Below are 18,580 nucleotides of genomic sequence, written 5' to 3' on the forward strand. Positions count from 1 at the left end.
AGCAAGTCTTGCTTCTGCCTGTAAGGGATGTGCCCATGAGAGTATCTCAAAGCATCGCTTGTCTACCGTCACTACAAGAGACGGACTGGGCTCTCAGCTCTTTCCTGAGATGCCTGCCTGGCCTGTCAGTTGTATTCTCTTCTTCACTACTTCACTTCCTGCTACTCTGTCTCATGTCTGAAATTCTTTTCTTGTGTGAAGATAAGGAGCCCTGATCCAGCCATTTCTGATTGCACTAAGCATGGGCCCTAGGCTGAGTCGGTTTCATCCTAATTTAATGAGACACTGGAATCTCCTAACACAATACTTTATCTTTGTAGCTTTTCCTTTGTAGCTACTTAGGTATCCTGCTATGACCTCCTCATGATAAAGCCAAGCCATCAGGCAAGTTTCCCAAGGAACTGCACTGACGTCCGAGACACCGTGTTATCAGACCCCATGTGGCTTCGGTGGCTGGCTCAGCAGCCCACACTCCATCACGTCGCCGTACCACCCCTACTGAGCAGGACGGCGCTTCTTGAGACCCAAAAGTCCACTACCTTCTCATCTGTGGATAAACTTTCTCTTTCTTTCACACGAGAGAGAGATAGAGACTCATAGAGAAGATCAGTTACATGCCCCTTCTCTGAGCTCCTAAATCCCAGGACTTGTCCACCATTACACATGGTTATTTTTTTAAAAGATTTATTCATTTATTTGAAGAGCAGAGTTAGAGAGAGAGAAGGAGAGACAGAAAGAGAGAGAGAGAGAGAGAATCTTCCATCCACTGGTTTACTCCTCAAACGGCCGCAACAACCAGAGCTAGGCCAGGCCAAAGCCAGGAGCTAAGAGCTTTTTCTGAGTCTTCCACGTGGGTGCATGGGCCCAGTGACTTTGGACATCTTCCGCTACTTTCCCAGACACATTATCAGGGAGCTGGATTGGAAGTGGAGCAGCCAGGACTCAAATCAGCGCCCACATGGGATGTTGGTGCTGCAGGTTGCAGCTTAACCTACTATGCCACAGTGCTGGCCCACACACAGTCATAAGTGCCTGCTACTGTGTTTGTCTCATCCATATCTCTCTCTCTCTCTCTCTCTCTCTCTCCAAACCTAGAGGCCTGCACATGGTAGGAGCTGGACAGTTGCTGGCTGAGCTAGGACTCCAGTGCAGAGCCTTTGCTATTCTCTGAGCCTCACCTTTAGCTAAGCAATGGGTAGAGCCCAGACTTCTCTGGCTTGAACTCCTGCAAAACCCTGTTTTGTGGTCTCCCTAATACCTCTTCATATGACTTCTAAATCTCCAATCTCTCTCTCTCTCTCTCTCTCTCTCTCTCTCTCTCTCTCACACACACACACACACACACAACCACCCCTCTATCTATCCTAATGAATGAATGAATGACTCATACTTCTTAGCATAGCCTATTGGAGCACCCAAAGTCTGGTTCCTCCCCACCTGTCTGGCCTTGACTTCATATACTTTAACCTGCAGTCTCTCATCTCTATGCTTTTTTCATCCAGAAACCACTCAGTCCTCCTTTAGGACCTGTGCACAAATCACCCGCCCCAGTGACATGTTCTTGGACCCCTCCCCCTTGAGCTCATTTCCCAGTATTTCCACATCAACATGCCACTTCCATTTGTCTGATTAAAACACTCTGCTCCAATATGCAGGCAGGAAGCTCTCCCCCACTACTGACAGCATTGTCCACTCCTCCAGATCAAGGCCCCATGTGGTGTCCATGTCCCTCCTCCTCCCCCCAACATGGGGCTTGGCACAGAGCAGAGGCCCTGGAGGACTTTGTGGGGAGTTGGCTAAGTGGTCAGACCCAAGACCACCAAAACTCCCAGAAAAGCAGTTGAAACCCCAGGTACCCTTTGCATCTGGAATCTGTGGAGTGTATGTGATGCCACTTCTGCACAACCTTCTCTCCGTGCAACATAGAAAGTCCAGCAGTGAGCTCCAAGGCATCACAGAACTTCCTCCAAGTGGAGCCCAAAACCCAGCTGCAAGATTACTCCACAAACATCTTGGAGGCCAGAGAAGGAGCCTTGATGAGTTCTGACAACAGCTGCCCCTGCACCTGGGCTCAGGCTGTGCCGGAGACCACGCTCAGATGATCTAAACAGCAGAAAAGGCGCCGAGAAGAGAGGTGTGTTGCAATGTGAGGAGCGTTTGCACCTTTGCCTTTCCTCTGGCATACTTTTCCCAGTGAGCCGCCTCCGGCCAGCACAGCCCACACATGACCCGGGGAAGAGGGCAGGAGAGCCATTCTGGAGTCTGGACTGGAAAGCAGTGAGACTTACTCGGCAGATGATTCCAGTTCTGAAACTTTCCCGTGCTGAAGAATCTTCAAAATGCAGATAAGGGAGCAGGTGTTTGATGCAGCTTCGGGAGCCCATATCCCATATCAGAGTCCCTGGGTCCTAGGGTCCAGGCTCCACTGGAACCAGCTTGATTCCAGCTTCCTGCCAATGGGCACCCTGGGAGGCGGCAGGTGAGGGCTCACTATTTGGGTCCCTGCCACCCACGTGGGAGACCTGGGGCTTCAGTGTGGCCAGCCCCAGCTGCTGTGGGCATTTGAGGGAGTGAGCCAGGAGATGAACGATCTCTCTTTCTCTTTCCCTGCCTTTCAAATAAATTTAAATTTTTTTAAAAATCAGATAAGAATAAAGTGCAGATACTTGAGCCCTGCTTCCAAGAATGTAACTGATTAGGTCAGGGTTGCCTAGGAATCTGCATTTAAAGCAAAAGCATAAAAGGCTCACTAGTGATGTAAACTTGGAATCCTCAGGCCACCCCTTGAGAAACCTTGGCCAAGAAAGCCTTCCCCCACCCCGCAGCAACTGGAGACCATCCTCTTTCTTCTTCTCCCAGCCTCAGGGAGCTCCAAGTCTCTGGGGATTCTGGGAAGCGACAAAGACCCTGGAGTCCCAGAAAGACAGCATGCAAAGGCCCCCAGGAGGCCAACTCACATGAGAAGAGAGGCCTGTATCTTGTGGACCCAGAGGGCAGAACAAGCCCTTGCAGAGCAGTCGCAGGGAAGGAGATGTGAACTCAGTGAGAGGAAGAACTTTCTGGCAAACCTACCGTATCACTCCCAGCTTCAGCAGTCTGGTGGGAGAGTTCTCGCCTTCCTTGACTAAGTCTAGTCCCTTGGCAGGTGACAGGGCCCTTCAGAATGCCCTCCCCAAGGTCTGACCAACTGTCTGTTCAAGAACTATTTACTGAGTTGAACTATAATGAGCTGTTTACTGACTGCTGCCCCATGACGCTTGGACCCATTGGCTGCACCTACTAACTACTCAATAAATGCCTGACAGTGAATGAACAGCAGTGCCCTGGCAGAAGATGAGAAACATCCACCTTGTGGCACAGCAGGTAAAGCCACCACCTGTGATGCCAGTATCCCATGTGGGTGCTGGTTCGAGTCCCGCTGCTCACTTCCGATCCAGCTCCCTGCTCATGCACCTGGGAAAGCAGTGGAAGATGGCCCAAGTGTTAGGGCCCCTGCACCCACATGGTAGACCTGGATGAAGCTCTTGGCACCTGGCTTTGGCCTGGCCCAGCCCTGGCTGTTGCAGCCACCTGGGGAGTGAACTAGTGAAGATCTGCGCACGCATGTGTGTGTGTGTCCCTCTCTCTCTGTAATTGCCTTTCAAATAAGTAGAATCCTTAAAAACAAAAGTCCACCCTGAGAGGCAGTGAGTTCCCCTCACCACAGTTTTCATTCACACATAGGCTGACCCACTCCGTTGGAGACTTTGAGGGTGGAGCTGAATGAGACCGGATGTGACAGGGAGATTATGAGAGAAGGACTGTGGGATGGGGACTTGAGGGGTCTTTGAGAAAAGCAGCCAAGACCCTGAGAGCTGATCACTTGGTTCGCAGAAGTGTTCATGGCGAGCGGCCACAGGCAGGGGTCACCCTGGTTCTCTCGTCCTCTGATCCACAGCCAGCTTCTGTCACACTCGCGTCTGTGCTCCTGGGTACCTTCCAGGGCTCGGTGGATCGGCTGAGCACAGGGAGGTCCCCACCAGCCTGGGAGGAAGCGTCTTCCTGAGTGCTGACTCGCTGGATGTCTTTTGGGTGTGGCCAACTCAAGCTAGTGGTACTCAGTGCCACAGGCTCCAGGGGAGCGGGGAGGGACAAATCACTCCCCGGAAGGCCAGCACAGAGCACGTGCAGGACAGGCCAGGAACGCACATAGTGCCCTGAGTCCCAGGGCAGGTGGCATTCAGAGTTGCTGGAGACGCTGCCTGGTTTTCCACAGTCTCCCTCTGAAGCACAGATCTTTCCAGAACATCTTCATCATTCCCAAGAGTGAGAGACTCCCAAGTGGAGGCAGATCCATTTCAGCTGCCACCCTCACTCCAGGGCCCGGGGTCTCAGAGGCCTGGGCCTCCTGGGTCAGGATGTCTGAGTGTGGGTTGGAGACAGGAACCCAGGAATGTGGCTCTAACCTGTTGTTGATTACCATGTGACCTTGGCCAGGCCCCTTTCCCTTGCTGTATCTCACATTCTGCCTCGGAATGACCAGACAGATAGGGGCTTTCTCACCTTGGCTAGGAATCAGAATCATCTGGGTGGCAGTGATAAGGAACTGGAGGCAACAATGCTGGGCCCCCATTCCTAAGCTCCACAGGAGTCTGGATCCCCAGGGAAGATGGGCCTACTTGACCCCTAGTCCTCAACCTCAGCCCCAGTCAGGGGACCTCCCAGGAGCCCCTTCCCACCCACTCCCCAGTCCCTGCACTTGGGAGGCATCTTTCCCAGCCACACACCATCCCCTTTCAGCCTCTTAGCCCCTTTGGGCCACGATACAGTAAGCTGCCCACCCCTCCCTCCAAAGAGCTCTAGAGCCCGAAGCAGCGGTCAGGGAGTACTTTATTACCCATCGCCCTGCCCCTGCCTCCCAGCACCACAGCCTGCACGGCCTGCACCCTGTCTTCACGCCAGTCAGTTCTGGCACCTGGTCCTGGCTGGTCCTCCACCCTCCTCCGCCCCCAGGCCTCCACGGCAGCACCAGGCCTGGGACCATATCTCAGCTCGGGGGAGGGGAAGGGAGCCAGGGGCTTGGCAGAAGCTGGGGAAAGAGGAACCAGAGTGGGTCCCTGGTCCAAGCCTCTGGAGCCACTACCCCAGGAGGGAGGGACAGGGGGCAGGGCTGAGTCGGGGCGGGGGTTGCCGAGCGATGTTTCAGGCAGGAGGTTCTTCTCCGGGAGGTGCAGGGAAGCCACTCAGGTCTCGGCCAATGATCTCACTCACTGTAAAGGAGGCGCAGGTGAGAGACCGGGCGAGGGGCGGTTCCCTTCCTTTTCCAGAGACCCCCAATCCCTCCCAGGCAGGCTCAGGCTACAAAGCTCTCTGACTTCTCTTTGACACCTGGTCCTAATCAAATCTTGCCAACTTCCATCCATGGGGGCTCCCATGCCCCTGGCCCAGCCCACTGCTGCTGGCTTGGCCTTCGAGGTCAAGGCAACCTGTGTCACCCAGAGGCGGGTGTGGCCAGTGGGCGGAAATAGAGACAACACAAGGAGGCTCCCCGTTGGCACTCCTGACCACAGTGACCGTGTTCAGGGGCAAGCCAGGGCGAGGGAAATCACACAGCCCCAGGACCTCGGCCTGCCATCGCTCCTCTCTGCAACTCTAGGCCTGAGTCTGCAAACTGAGGGGGCCAGGTGGGATTCTAGCCCTCTAGCCCTGGGATTCTGTGACCTGGGGCAGAGGGCAGAGGCAGGGGAAAGGCACCCTCCGGAATCAGGTGAACTGGACTCAGGAGGCCACGCACCCGAGAACTCACTTCCTGGAACCCTGCAGCTGGCCCCGAGAGCCTGAGGCCACGCAATCTTCGGGAGGCCAAGCTCCAGCCCTCAGCAAACATGCAGAGCCACCTCTCGCGCACACGCACACACGCACACGCACACCCACAGTCCCCAGTCCCACACCCACCTTCCTCCAGCGTGATACCCTGGACAGGGGCACTGTCTCGGAAGCCGCTGCTGTAGCCACCCCTGGATTTCTCCTGCTCCGGAGCCCCCTCCCCAGGGCCATAGCCTGGCCCTACCTCATCATAGCCCTCAGCAGGTAGGGTAGGAACACCGCTCTGGGGGGGGAAGGGGCCTTCAAGTGGTGGGGATGAAGGGAGTGGAGGCCGAAAGGGGGCTGGAGGAGGAGGGGGGAATGGAACCCCCAGGGGGAAAGAGGAGGCACGGCCTCCGTATGGGTCACTAGGGAAGGGCCGGGGAAGGAAGGAAACGGGAGGGGGGCGGGCACAGCCTGCGGTGCCCCCAGTCTCAGGGAACATGCGCAGGCCCGGTCTGTAGGATGGTGGGGGCCCCGTCTGGGGGTAGAGAGGGGGTGTGCCATAGCCGAAGCCTTCCGACAGGTAAGGAGTTTCATAAGCGGGGTCTTCCTGGGGATAGGAGGGGTAGGGGGGCCTGGGTGGTGAGAAGTCCATGTCAGTGCCGAAGGGGGGGCCCGGTGCAGAGGGGAATCCCCGGAGAGATGAGTCCGGCAAGGGCTCCTCCTTGAAGATCACTGAGGGAGAAGGGGGAAGGGCAGGAGGACACGCTAGTGAGAGGCCTGGCAGTCTCTTCGTGGGCACCTTCCAATCACCCACGCCCCACCCCCACCCCCGCAGCCAGGGTCTCCTTCGCCCCTCTCCCCTTGCTCAGCTCCCCACATGGGCTGTCCTGGAGCGCACCAGGCAGGAACTTGAAACTCTGGGTAGGACTGCGCTTCCTCCGCCCATTGGAGACGTAGAAGTAGACCTGGACTGGCCGGGACACCCTCTTGTTGCTGTACGCTGGGACGGTCAGGGTCAGCGTCACCTGTGGGAGAGCAGAGGGTGAGGCAGGGGATCCCCTGGGCATCCAGCCCCAGTCCAGCCTTGCCAAGGACTGAAACCTTACATCCTGCCTCTTCCCAGTTGCTAAGGAGCAAAGTTCATTCCCTAGTGATGCGCCTGCTTCCACGGTGGCCACACCACCTCCTCCAGAGAAAAGTAGGTTGCTGTAGAGCCCACTCCCATGGGCAAGGGGAGCCAGCTGAGACCTCCCTGAGTTCCCCCACCTCCCCTCCCGCCTCCCAGGGTGCGCACCCGAATGACACCCCTACCTCATTGCTCTGCAGTCGGTTCACCGTGGCCTCCTCCTCCCATTGCAGCTTTCCATCTGTGCGAGGGGAACAGGGGGCTCCAGCTCAACACCACGGGCCCTGCCCTCTGCCCCTGTCCTTCCCCCTCTGCTGGAGCCTAGGCCAAATCCGCTACCCAGAGGAGCCCACAGCATGTTTACTCAATAGGTCGGAAGAGGGAGGGCTTCAGCTGTGCCCAAGGTACAGGCAAGCAAACTGAGACCGAGGGAAATGCCAGGGCCAGTCCAGGGACCAGAGGGAGTCAGTGACAGAGCATCTCTTAAACTCTCTACCCAACTCCAAACATCCTTCCCTTGATCATCCTGGGAGAAGGGGGAAGCGGGTCAAGGGTAGGAAAAGGTCCCAGCTTGAAGGAAGACAAGGAAACCCCTGGGGATGCTCTGACGTGGTCCCAACTGTGAAATCTGGGTATAGGGATCGGGGCTTTCCAACAACCTCTGGTTGTTGGCTGCCCTTGGAGCCTGTGGCCTCCCTTTCTCCACCTGTGAAATTCCACCATGGGGTGTCTCACGGGCTCTTGTAACCACCACTCGGGAGGGGGCCCAAGGGAACTCCCTTCATACCCTATCTACACAGGGGTAAATGCACTCAAAGCTGACTCCTCTTTAATAAACAGGATGGGCATTTTGCACATCTGTCGAACCCCTACGTTGCAGATTGCTGTCACACATCTCCCCCACTGGAAGGGCCGAGAGAGGGAAACCAGGGCTCAACTGACAGGGCTAGCGGCAGTGCCAGGGATCTTTCTGGTGCTCGTTCCAAGCCCTTCTGCCTTCCCTCCATCCCCAGTTGGGTCCTCACCTGGGCCCCTCTCAATGAACACCACCTTGGAGTCTGGCAGGAAGTTGGAGCCAGTCAGCACTAGTTCCTCGCCTCCTCTCACCGAGCAGGCGCTGGGGCTGTAGGCCTCCACCTGGGGCAGCTCCTGGGCCGAGCGCTGGGCTGCAAAGCAGTACAAGAAGAGGCCTGGCTGGGCTGGGCATGGGGGGAACAGCCTCCTCTCCTTCGCCCTCTGGACTAACTGCTACAGGGCCCCAGGGGAGCCTTCCTTCAGGGGGCAGACACATGGGTAAATCAGCAGGATCCATGGGGTCACACAGACCACACAGGGAACCACTCCTGGAGCAGAGAGGGAGGTAACTAAGGCAGGCCAGGGAGTTTCCCAAGCAAGCTCACGGGCCACCCCAGGGGCAGGTAGGGTTCAGGGTCACTCTGGGCCCACACAAAGACAGAGGCAAGCCAGAGGCAAGCACCATTGGAACACCTCTCCTCTACCCATGGTAGAAATCAGGGCTGATCGCTTTGTGGGCTACCTGGATGGACACACAGGGCATGGAACACCACGCAGGGGAGACGGACAGACAGACAAAACACACAGACAAGAGTCCCAAGGGACAGGGGGATGGCCCAAGGCCTCTGCTCACAGCACTCGATGGGCACCGACGCCGCCTGCACGGAGACGACCTTCCCACCGCCCTGGGGCACGTGTACCCGGAACACCAGCCGCACTCGGGTGTTTTTGCGCCCAATGTCCGTCTCGCCCTTCCGCAGCTCAATGTCAGAATTCCGAAGCTTCAGGATCCCGGCACAGTCAATGCTGAAAGCAAAGGCAGATGGCACACCCTCTCAGCTGAAGCCAGAGCGAGACTCCTGCTCTCCATCCAAAGCCTCAAATGATTTATGGGTGCCTAGCGGGCTGTTTTCTAATCAGAGACTGCCCCCCAACCAGAGCCCTCTTCTAGAAGGTGAGAAGGCCTGAAAGCCGGCTCCTAGGGATGATGTCTAACCAACTCTAGCGAGAAGAAGCACACCCAACCTAGGCCCGGTGGAGAAGCCTGCCGACAGGGGGAGCTCAATAGGGACTCACTTGGCCGCCATGTTGTTCTCGGGGAGCAGAGTCATCTCCAGCACCTTGGTGCCGCTGACGACAGCTTCATAGCTGGCCGTGGCCACCATCTTGCCTGTGATACGGTGCACCTGATAGAAGGCATGAGGCCGCAGATTCCTCTCATCCGCAGTACCGATGAACATCTGTAGGGTCAGTGGCTTCTCACTGTAGCCCAGGAGCTGGCAGATGGAGAGAGCCCACCTAATCAAAATCCCCACCGTCTCCCACTCCTTTATCCATCCCTGGATTTTCAGTCCACCACGGGGTGGGGATGGTGAAAGATAAAGGATATCCTGGAAGGGATTCTCTGGGGGAATTGGGCACCAGTTGTGGAGAAAATGTGGCCTGGAGCTCGCTGTTATTCTTGGACTAAGGCCCAAACCGGGCTGGGCAAAGGAGAAAAGGCTTCCAAGGGAGACTGACCCAACTCTACACAGAGACAGCCTAACTCCCAGTGACCTTCGGCCTCAGCTAAATCCCTCCCCCACATCTGGCAGACACGAGGCTGGTGTCCCATGGGATGAGTTGAGTGGGGGTGGAAGAACAGAGGAGCAGAAAGTATATCCGGGTCCTGGACGTGCACCCTCCTCCCCCCAGGCTGCCTGTAGGGGTCAGAGCAGAGAGGGAGTGTGGGAAAGGGCAGTGCCATGGGGCTGCACGGCTGGAGTCTACCCACAGGGATCTGAGTGGGAGAAAGATCGGGCCTGCCCCTGGCCCCTTACCTTGACCACAGGGTGACCGCCAGGGGCTGCTTTAACTGCTCCACGACTGCCCTCTGTCTCGTAGTGGGCCCGGTGGTGGGCTCTAGGCTGTACCTCGATCCTCAGCTCCAGCTGCTCATACTGGCTGGGCAGAGGCCAATCCAGAGGGGGCAGGGCAGAGGTCCTGGGTGGGAGAGAAGAGCACTGACCATCTCCAGCCTCAGTCAGGATGGACTGGGTCTGTGAGGAAGCAGAGGGCGTGGTGTGGGAGAAAGAGGATAGAAATCATCATGGAAATCACGTCCCGAAGCCCAGGAGCAAGGGCAGACGGGGCAGAGCCCTTGAGATGAGGTATGGGAGATGACAGCAGGCCTGGGACTCCCTTCTCCCCAGCTCTGAGCACAGGGTTTGGGGTGGGGAGGCTTTGCCTGGATGCAGAGGAACCCTAAGCCCATTCTAATCCCCAGATGTGGATCGAAACCATCAAGAAGTGTCATTCAGACCAGAAAAGGCCTCAGACATAAACTCCTTTGTTCTACAAATACAGAACCGAGGCCAGCAGCCATCGACCATACCTAGGACAGAGTACGGAGCACATTCCACTCCCTGGCCAGCTCCCCTTCCACTGGTTGGAGTTGGATAGGTAGAGTTCCAGGGAGCTAAGGAGTCTCAAGTGGGTGACTGCTCCTGTGTTATGCTTCCAGGTACCCTAAGCCAGTGGATCCCTACTGGTAATGATCCCCCAGGTGATATGTGGCATGGGGGCATGTCCGGTTGTCACAGCTAGGGGGAGTGTTGCCACTCGCATCTAATGTGTAGAGGCCAGGGCAGGGGGCCTGCTTAACAATCCTACAGTGCCCATACAGGGGTGCTGGGGCTGAGAAACCCCAGGGCAACTCATGTGATACAGTTTCTTCCCTCTAGACCTTTCTCTGGATGGAGCTGGCTCAATCTGACATCTCAAGGTTTGAGCGTGGACGGGGTAGAAGAATTGTCAAGTTTTAATACAAATTATTTGACCTGCAGATATGTGCTAGTTTATTCAAATTAGCAGCTAGACCCTTAAGCCACTGGGTCAGGCTCTAGAGATGAAGTATAAGAGAAGAGGGACTTCCTGGAACAGAGTGTAGGGCAGGCACCAGTGTGAAGGGGCGGAGTGGAAGGTCGACACAAAGCCCATGCAGGCTCACGGGCCGGGTTGGGGCACCCCCAAGGGGCTGCTTCTTGCTTGACTAGGCCTCCTAGAGTAGCATGAGGCGGGCTGGATTTTCTCTAATTGGCCCTTAGCAAGAGGGGTGCATTTATTCTAAATCTCCTTAAAACCAGGCCGGTGGCAGTTGCTGCGCTGGTTGCGGATGCTCTTTGGAAATGTTTAGATATTTCTTTGAAGAAACCCGGTCTCTTGACCCTCCCATTCCCCAGTAGGACGACAGGGAGAGCAGTGGTGGCAGGCACACTCCTCACCTGAAGACGGGGCTGTGTCCCCCAATGCGGGCCTTGGACCAAGCCAGTGGGGAGGGCACCGCCAGGTAGTCCATGCCAGCCACCTCCTTCCGGGCACCCCCAGGGGGAGCGGGGGCCTCCTCCGTCCCAGAGGGCAGCTTCCCATTGCACGGGGTGGACTCCTCCGGCCGAGGCAGGGCCACCGCCTGCTCGCTTGAGGTTCGCCGCGTCTTCTGCGGGATGCTCTCAGCTGGCGGGGCCCCCATGTAGTCAAAGGGGCCGGGTGAGCCAGGGTCTCGGGCCAGAGGCAGGGGGGGTGGTGGAGGTGGCTCAGGGCCCTCTTCCCCCAAGCTGCCCCGGCGGGACAGCGCTGGGGAGGCCGAAGATGGGGTGCCCGAGCTGGAATAGCGCCGCTTGCCGCACGGGGATGAAGGCCGGGGCGAGGCCGGCGTGGGCCCAGGAGCGCTGAGGAGGAGCCAGCTGTCCTCCGGCCCGCGGCCTCCAGGACTTGGCCCGTACAGGCTCCAGGGATCCTCGGGGGTCCACGGCCTCGGGGAGGCCCGGGGCGAAGGCAGCGGCGAGCCCAGGCCGAAGCGGGAAGCTGCCTCGTTAAGCTCCGACTCCACCTCGTCGCAGGCAGCGTACAGGGCAGCCTCGTCCGAGGCGTCGGAGAAGAAGCTCCACGAGGACAAGCTGCTGCTGCCCGGGCTCGGACTGAAGAAGGCACCCCCGCCCTGGCCGCCTGCCTCTCGGTAGCCCCCAAAGCCTTCTGGTGGGGGGTAATCGCGGGGAGAGCCGTCCCCCCAGGCGTCGGGGTTGTCGTCCAGGGAGGCGGGCGGGTCGGGCGTGGGAGAGATGGAGGTGATGCGGATGCTGGGACACTCGAGAACGCGGCCGCCCCCGGGACCCCCGGCACCCCCTCCCGGCCCCCCGAGCCTCACCGACCGGGCGGGCTGGCTCTCCCAGGTGCCAGGTGAGGGGGCCGGGCGTGGCGGCGGGGAGTGCATGCCGGGCCGAGGGGGCGGAGGCCGGGGGATGCCAATAGGGGCAGCGCCATAGGGAGGGGGCTCCCCCAGGGCCAAACGACAGCATGGTGGGGCATCTTCCGAGTCCGGTTCTGTGGAAATGGGGAGGGGGGCGGGAGAGAGAAGCTGGTGAGATGTCGGGGGTTCCTGGAGTGTCTGGCCCCCCAAGTTCTACTCTGCGCCCCCCTCTGCAGCAAGGAGAGGTCTTGGAGCCCCAAGATCAAAGCAGAGGTGACGGATGTAGGGATGTGGGGCCCTGGCCCTCTGGCGGAACCTCACGGTGTGGGCTGGTGGCCCTGAGCCCCCAGTATAGGACTGGCTCTGGTCGGGACCCGAGGTGAGGGAGGTGGTGGGGAGGGGCTAGCGCTGGGCCTGGAGGCGTGTTTAGCAAGGCGCTGGGCTGGGCTGGGGGCGACTCACACATGAACCCAATTAGCAGCGGTTCCCAAACCCCCAAACGGTGCTGGCAGGAGCCCCAGTTGCCATCGCAACCGTGACCAAGGGAGGCGGGGGGCGCCAGCGCTGCGGTGACGCGGGAAGGCGGCTCCTCCCTCGCTCCCCCCCGAGTCTGGGGCCGAGGGGCTGATGCGTGCCGGGCCCAGCCGGGGTGGAAGGGGGGTGCAAGCGGGCAGCGCGGATTCCGTGCGAGCGGCGGCCGCCGCCCCCGGCTCCGTCCCCGCCATCTGCCTCTCATTGCGGCCAGACGGGGAGGGGGAGGGGCGCCCCGGCGCGGCCAGCCGGTGCCCCCGACCCCCGCTGTCCGCTCTGCCCGACCTGGACTAGGCCCGCACGAGCCAAACTCCGGGGCCGAACCTCTCCTTCCCCGGGCCAAGCCCCCAACTCTCGGATCCGCCGGGCTCACCCGCCCCGGGTCGCAGTGACAGTCGGCCCCGCCGGGAGGCGGCGCGCAGCCAACGGCACCCCCACCCCCACCCCAGCCACGACCTAAAAAGGAGAAAGTGCAGCCCGGGCCCCCAGCCTCACTTCCGCAGACCGGGGCGTCCCCTGACCCCCCTCAACCTCTGACGCCCTCATCCCCCCCGCCCGGGCTCAGTGCCCTAACTTCCCCAGACTCGGGTCCCCGGCCCTCCTCTCACTGACCCAAGAAACCACCCTCCCCAGCCCCGCACTAACCTTCCCCCGACCCCCCCGCGCCCAGCGGGGGGGCCTCCTTCTCCTCCCCGAACACCAGCTTAAATTCCAGCTCCTCATCCTCGCAGCTCGCTGCCCCCATGGATCCGACCAGAGCCCCCGGGTCCCGGCCTGGGTGGGAGGGGGCAGCTCGGGAGGCTGCTGTCTCTTCACCCGGGTGGCTCCCTCCCTCCCTTTCTCTGAGACGCCCCCTCCTCCGCCGCTGTCGCCTCCCTCCGGACGCCCCCTCGTTATTATAGAAACTTTTCCAAACTTTTTTCCCCCAAACTTCTTCAAAGCGGGCCCCCCCCAGCCCGTCCCTGATTGGCTGCCTGGGATGCTCCAGCCCCTCCTCCGGGGATGAGATGGGAAAACCACGCGCCCCTCGTCCTCCCCCACCCTCCCTCCTTCGGTCCGCTCTCCAGTCCCTCCCCCTCAAAGAAAAAAAAAAAAACTGAATTGGAAAACGGTCCCTGCAGCGTGATACGACCCTAATGATGCCTATTGGCCCGGAGTCGTGACAATCATTGCCCGCAGAGAGCCCGGGCCCGCCTCCTCCCTTAGTCTCTGTTAAGGGCTCTGGGTCCGAGCGCCTTAAAGGGGCCACATTTTGGGCCCCCGGTATAGACGGCCCATGGGAGATCCTTAAGTTCTAAAGACTTCTGCAGCCAGCATCTAGCAACCTCTCCTCTCCTCTCCTCTCCTTTTCCCCCAGGCCTGAGGCCTGCGGGCTCTCGGGTGCACGGTGCTCCAGGCAGCTCTGAGAAGGAACAGGCCATTCCTCTCAAGCCTGCCCCGTCTGGGCCTTCTGGAAAGCTTTGCCCTGCGGAATGGGTGCCTACCCCCTCCATCCCTCCTCGTCCTCCAAAGGTGAAGAGGATTTAGTTGGCCTGGGTCACTCTCAGAGCGGCCAGAACCTGGGAGGAACTGGTCAAAGGCCCCCAGTCCCTGATGGGCGTAGATCCAGGCCAGGCTTTGCCACTGCTCCTGTCCCAGCCACCCAGAGGGGCCATTAATTAGCCTCCACGGGAAGTCAGCTCCCTCCTCCCAGAAACTGTAGTCTGGAATGAATCTAAGGTCCGATGGCATCCCGATCCGGCCCTCCTGAGAAATCCTGGCCGGGTTTACTAGGAGCCCGAGCCCGCGACCTGGTGGGCCCTAGGGCTGGACACCTGTCACCTGGGCAGTGGGAGGGAGGAAGACCCGGTCTGGAATTTCCAGGAAGGGCAGGCGCGGAGGGGCCCAGGTGGTGTGAAAGGTAGTTAGACGGCAGGTTTGTGATTCGGAGGGAAGCTGCTGCTGGGCGCGGGGTGCAAGTCCCACTCTCCCCCATACATGCACCCCGTATGCTCCAACCCCTCTAAGAGGCCCCAGCGACCTCCAATCTCGAAATCCTTCCAGTTCGCGCCCCCAATGGCGCCCAGCCCTGCCCTCGAAGGGTTAAACGCCGGCCCTCGGGTCAGACGTTTACAAACACTCGGGAGCCGGGCGGGGACCGCGCCCATTACTCTAATGAGAAACAGGCTCCGCGGGGCTGGGGGAGCGGCGGAGGCGGCTGCTCTCCCTCCCCTCAGTCCTCCCTCGGGCCCGCCCAGGAGACCCCTGCAGCCCCCGGGGACCCCGGTGACGTGCGGAGCGGCCCCGGCTCCGAGCCCAGCGCGGCGGCGCGGGAGGGGCGGGCGGAGAGAGGAGAATGTTCCGACGCGAGCGGGGAGGCGGCTGGGTTTGCTTTTCCTCCCCCCCCCCACCCCCAACACCTCCCACCTCTCTGGTTGGTCTCCTCAGGTTACATTTCCCTTCCAGTTTCATCTCGGAAATGCTGGAAGGAAAAGACGCCCGAGGAGCGAGAGCGAGGGACACCTCGAGGCCGCGAGCGACCCGGGGTCCCCGCCAAGGGCAGCGCGCCCGAAGGGGGGCGCAGAGACCCCGCGCCCCCGCGCCGCCCCTCCCGGCGCAGCACGAGCAGACGCGCACATTCTTTTCAAATGTCATATTTCCTTTGATCCTGGGCAGTGTTTCTCCATGTGTCTGGCCCCGCTCCTGCCCAGCCAGCCGCCTCCCCCTCACCTCCCTTTGTTTTCCAGGAGCGCCCGCCCCTCCTCCTAGCATCTGGAAAGGCCCCGCGGGCTGGCGTAGGCCCTCACTCCGCGGGTGACTCAATTTCCCCTCTGCGGGGATGGGGCGGGGATGGGGCGGCAGCGCAAAGTGCGGTAGGAACGAGCCGGAGACGGCTAAGCGTGCCAAGCGGTGGGGAGGGCAGCCCCCGGCCCGGAGAGCCCTCTAATCCGTCTGGGCTGCGGCCGAGGGATGGAACGTATGACTTCGGAAAACTCCTGCCAGGCATGGTCGGAGACCGGGAAGCGCGCGGAGGTGCAGGCTTGGGCTGCCCCGCACGTCTGCCCCCTGGCGCCCGCAGAGAGGCCGCCGCTCTGCTTCCGGGTTCGCGGGTTCTCGCGCTGCCGGGCCTTGGGCTGAGCTCGGCTGCCCCCTAGCGTGCGCACCTGAGCACAGCTCGGCTCCCTCGCCCGGGTCTGGAGAGCGAGCGCCCTGGCTTCGCCCTACAGATTTTTGTTTTTGTTTTTTTGACAGAGTGGACAGTGAGAGAGAGAGAGACAGAAAGAAAGGTCTTCCTTTTGCCGTTGGTTCACCCTCCGGCGCGCTGCGGCCGGCGCACCGCGCTGATCAGAAGGCAGGAGCCAGGTGCTTCTCCTGGTCCCATGGGGTGCAGGGCCCAAGCACTTGGGCCATCCTCCACAGCAGAGAGCTGGCCTGGAAGAGGGGCAACCGGGACAGAATCCAGCGCCCCGACCAGGACTAGAACCTGGTGTGCCAGCGCCGCTAGGCGGAGGATTAGCCTGTTGAGCCGCGGCGCCCGCCTTGCCCTACAGATTTGTAACAAGCATGACTCCACAGCCTTGGAGGCGTCCGTTATTTTTAAAATTACACCAGGTGCGATCTCTTGTAGACGCACACAATATATGTAGTAAGCCATGGCAGTTCACTGTTTTGGGTGCATTTACCATCCTGTATTAAGCATTTTCCTTGACTTGCTTTTTTGCCTCCGTTAACAAATGGCTTGTGGATCCCCTGTAAGGACATGTGCATATGAGAAACAGTGATCAAAGCTGCTCTGCTGCTGACAAAGTGACTTTTGCTAAGATCTATTTATCTATTTGAAAGAGTGACAGAGAGAGAAGGAGAGACAGAGAAATTTTCCATCCACTGATTCACTCCCCAACCGCCACAACTGGGACTGGGCCAGGCCGAAGCCAGGGGCCAGGAGCTTCTTCCAGGTCCCCCACGTGGGTGCAGAGGCCCATACACTCAGGCCACCTTCCGCCGCTTTCTCCAGGCACATTAACAGGGACCTGGATTGGAAGAGGAGCAGTGGGACTAGAACCGGTGCCCATATGGGATGCCCACACCCCACAGTGCCGGCCCCATAATGTGACTTTCTAAAACCAAGTTAGTAGCAGAGGTCCAAACCCAGGTTTCCAGGGTGGGGTCCGGTGCTAATTCACAGTATCACATTTTGCATCAGACTGTCTTAGACTTGGTTCCCCAAAAAGGCAGAGCCTGAGACAAGAATAAGAGGCAGATGATTTGTAGGGGAAAGCAACCCCAAGGAATGGAGGAAGAGGGCTCAAGAGGGAGAGAGGAATGAAGGAAGAGGGAAAGTCTATCGGAGGCTGTGGTATTGAGCCGCTACTCATCAGTTGTAGCAACCGGAGCATCGCCCCACAGGACACTTTCTGTGGAGCCACATGGACTGGGATGGAAGACAGAAGAGAGGAATATTGATCCTCCTGCTCCTGGGCCCATGTCAAAGTCATCCCATGAGTGTGAATGTTCTCATTCTTCCAGTTTATACAAGGGCCAGTCAGTGAGGTGGTGTCCCACCAGGCTGTAGCAAAGCAGCCCCTGGACCAAAGGCAACAAGAAAAAAAAAAAATATATATATATATATATATATATATCCATAAAGGCTGTGTGTGTGTGAATAGGAGCTTTGCATAGGACCAGGTTCTGTTGAGTGACCGATCTCTGGAAAAATGATGGATGGAGATTATATGAGGCAGGAGAGCTCTACAAGATCATGCATGTGGGGCAGGCATGGTGGCACAGCAGGTGAAGCCAACACGCCTGCAGTGCCAGCATCCCATATGGGTGCCAGTTTGAATCCTGGCTGCTCCATTTCTGATCCAGCTCTCTGCTGTAGCCTGGGAAAGCAGTAGAAGATGGCCCAAGTGCTTGGGCCCCTGCACCCGTGTGGGAGATCCAGAAGAAGCTCCTGGCTCCTGGCTTCGGATTGGTGCATCTCCAGCAATTGCGGCCATCTGGGAAGTGAACCAGCAGATGGAAGACCAACATATCTCTCTCTCTCTCTCTCTCTCTCTCTCTCTCTCTCTCTCTCTCTCCCTCTCCTTCACTCTCTGTGTAACTCTGACTTTCAACTAAATAAATAAATCTTTTAAAAAAAGATCATGCATGCAAATGAAAAACACATAGTATTAGGGAATCTGTATATCCAGAGGCAGTTTTAGGCAATGAGCACATACGTGTATAAGCCAAGCCCCCAAGAATTGTCACTTTTATTAATCTGGAGTACATCTCATCTTTGACAACTCCCTTTTCCACCCCTCCATCTCTGTAGCATTTCCCTTCATTGCTCCCAACACAGACTCTGAGTTTTCCTGGCTTAAACTTTCAATAAAAATATCTAATATCAGTGGAATACCTGACATATTGACAACTGGAGCATATTTTTAAAGTTCTTCTTCTCTATACAAAAAAGATTTTAAATATTAATGATAGTGAACGTAATAATAATGACTAGAAAATAAACGGTAAAAGCTTTCTTTAATTGGCTACTCATAATTTTAAATATATACACACATGTGGGCACTTCAAAAGTTCATGAAAAATAGAATTAAAAGGTTTTTTATTTAAAGATTTATTTTATTTATTTGAAAGACAGAGTTACAGAGAGAGGTAGAGACAGAGAGAGGTCTTCCATCTTCTGGTTCATTCCCCAGATGACCACAATGGCTGGAGCTGCGCCAATCTGAAGCCAGGAGCCAGGAGCTTCTTCCAGATCTCCCACACGGGTACAGGGGCCCAAGCACTTGGGCCATCTTCTACTGCTTTCCCAGGCCATAGCACAGGGCTAGATAGGAAGTGGAGCAGCCAGGATTCAAACTGGCGCCCATATGGGATGCCGGCACTGCAGGCGTCGGCTTTACCTGCTGTGC

At 58.2% G+C, this 18,580-nt stretch overlaps 1 protein-coding gene across 1 annotated transcript; it reads right to left on the minus strand.

The window, feature by feature from the left end:
- Window positions 1-4,857: 4,857 nt before the first annotated feature.
- Window positions 4,858-13,564, minus strand: NFATC4 (nuclear factor of activated T cells 4). The gene is made up of 10 exons (XM_062205348.1): window positions 13,332-13,564; window positions 11,194-12,289; window positions 9,751-9,913; window positions 9,008-9,207; window positions 8,565-8,737; window positions 7,942-8,082; window positions 7,102-7,157; window positions 6,689-6,815; window positions 5,935-6,522; window positions 4,858-5,249 (listed from the first exon to the last, which is right to left on the minus strand). Exons 1-10 carry the CDS (start codon window positions 13,429-13,431, stop codon window positions 5,182-5,184), a joined length of 2,712 nt encoding a protein of 903 aa, XP_062061332.1. The 5' UTR covers window positions 13,432-13,564; the 3' UTR covers window positions 4,858-5,181.
- Window positions 13,565-18,580: the final 5,016 nt, after the last annotated feature.

The sequence above is a fragment of the Lepus europaeus genome, chromosome 11, assembly GCF_033115175.1.
Source record: "Lepus europaeus isolate LE1 chromosome 11, mLepTim1.pri, whole genome shotgun sequence".
Lineage (NCBI taxonomy): Eukaryota > Metazoa > Chordata > Mammalia > Lagomorpha > Leporidae > Lepus > Lepus europaeus.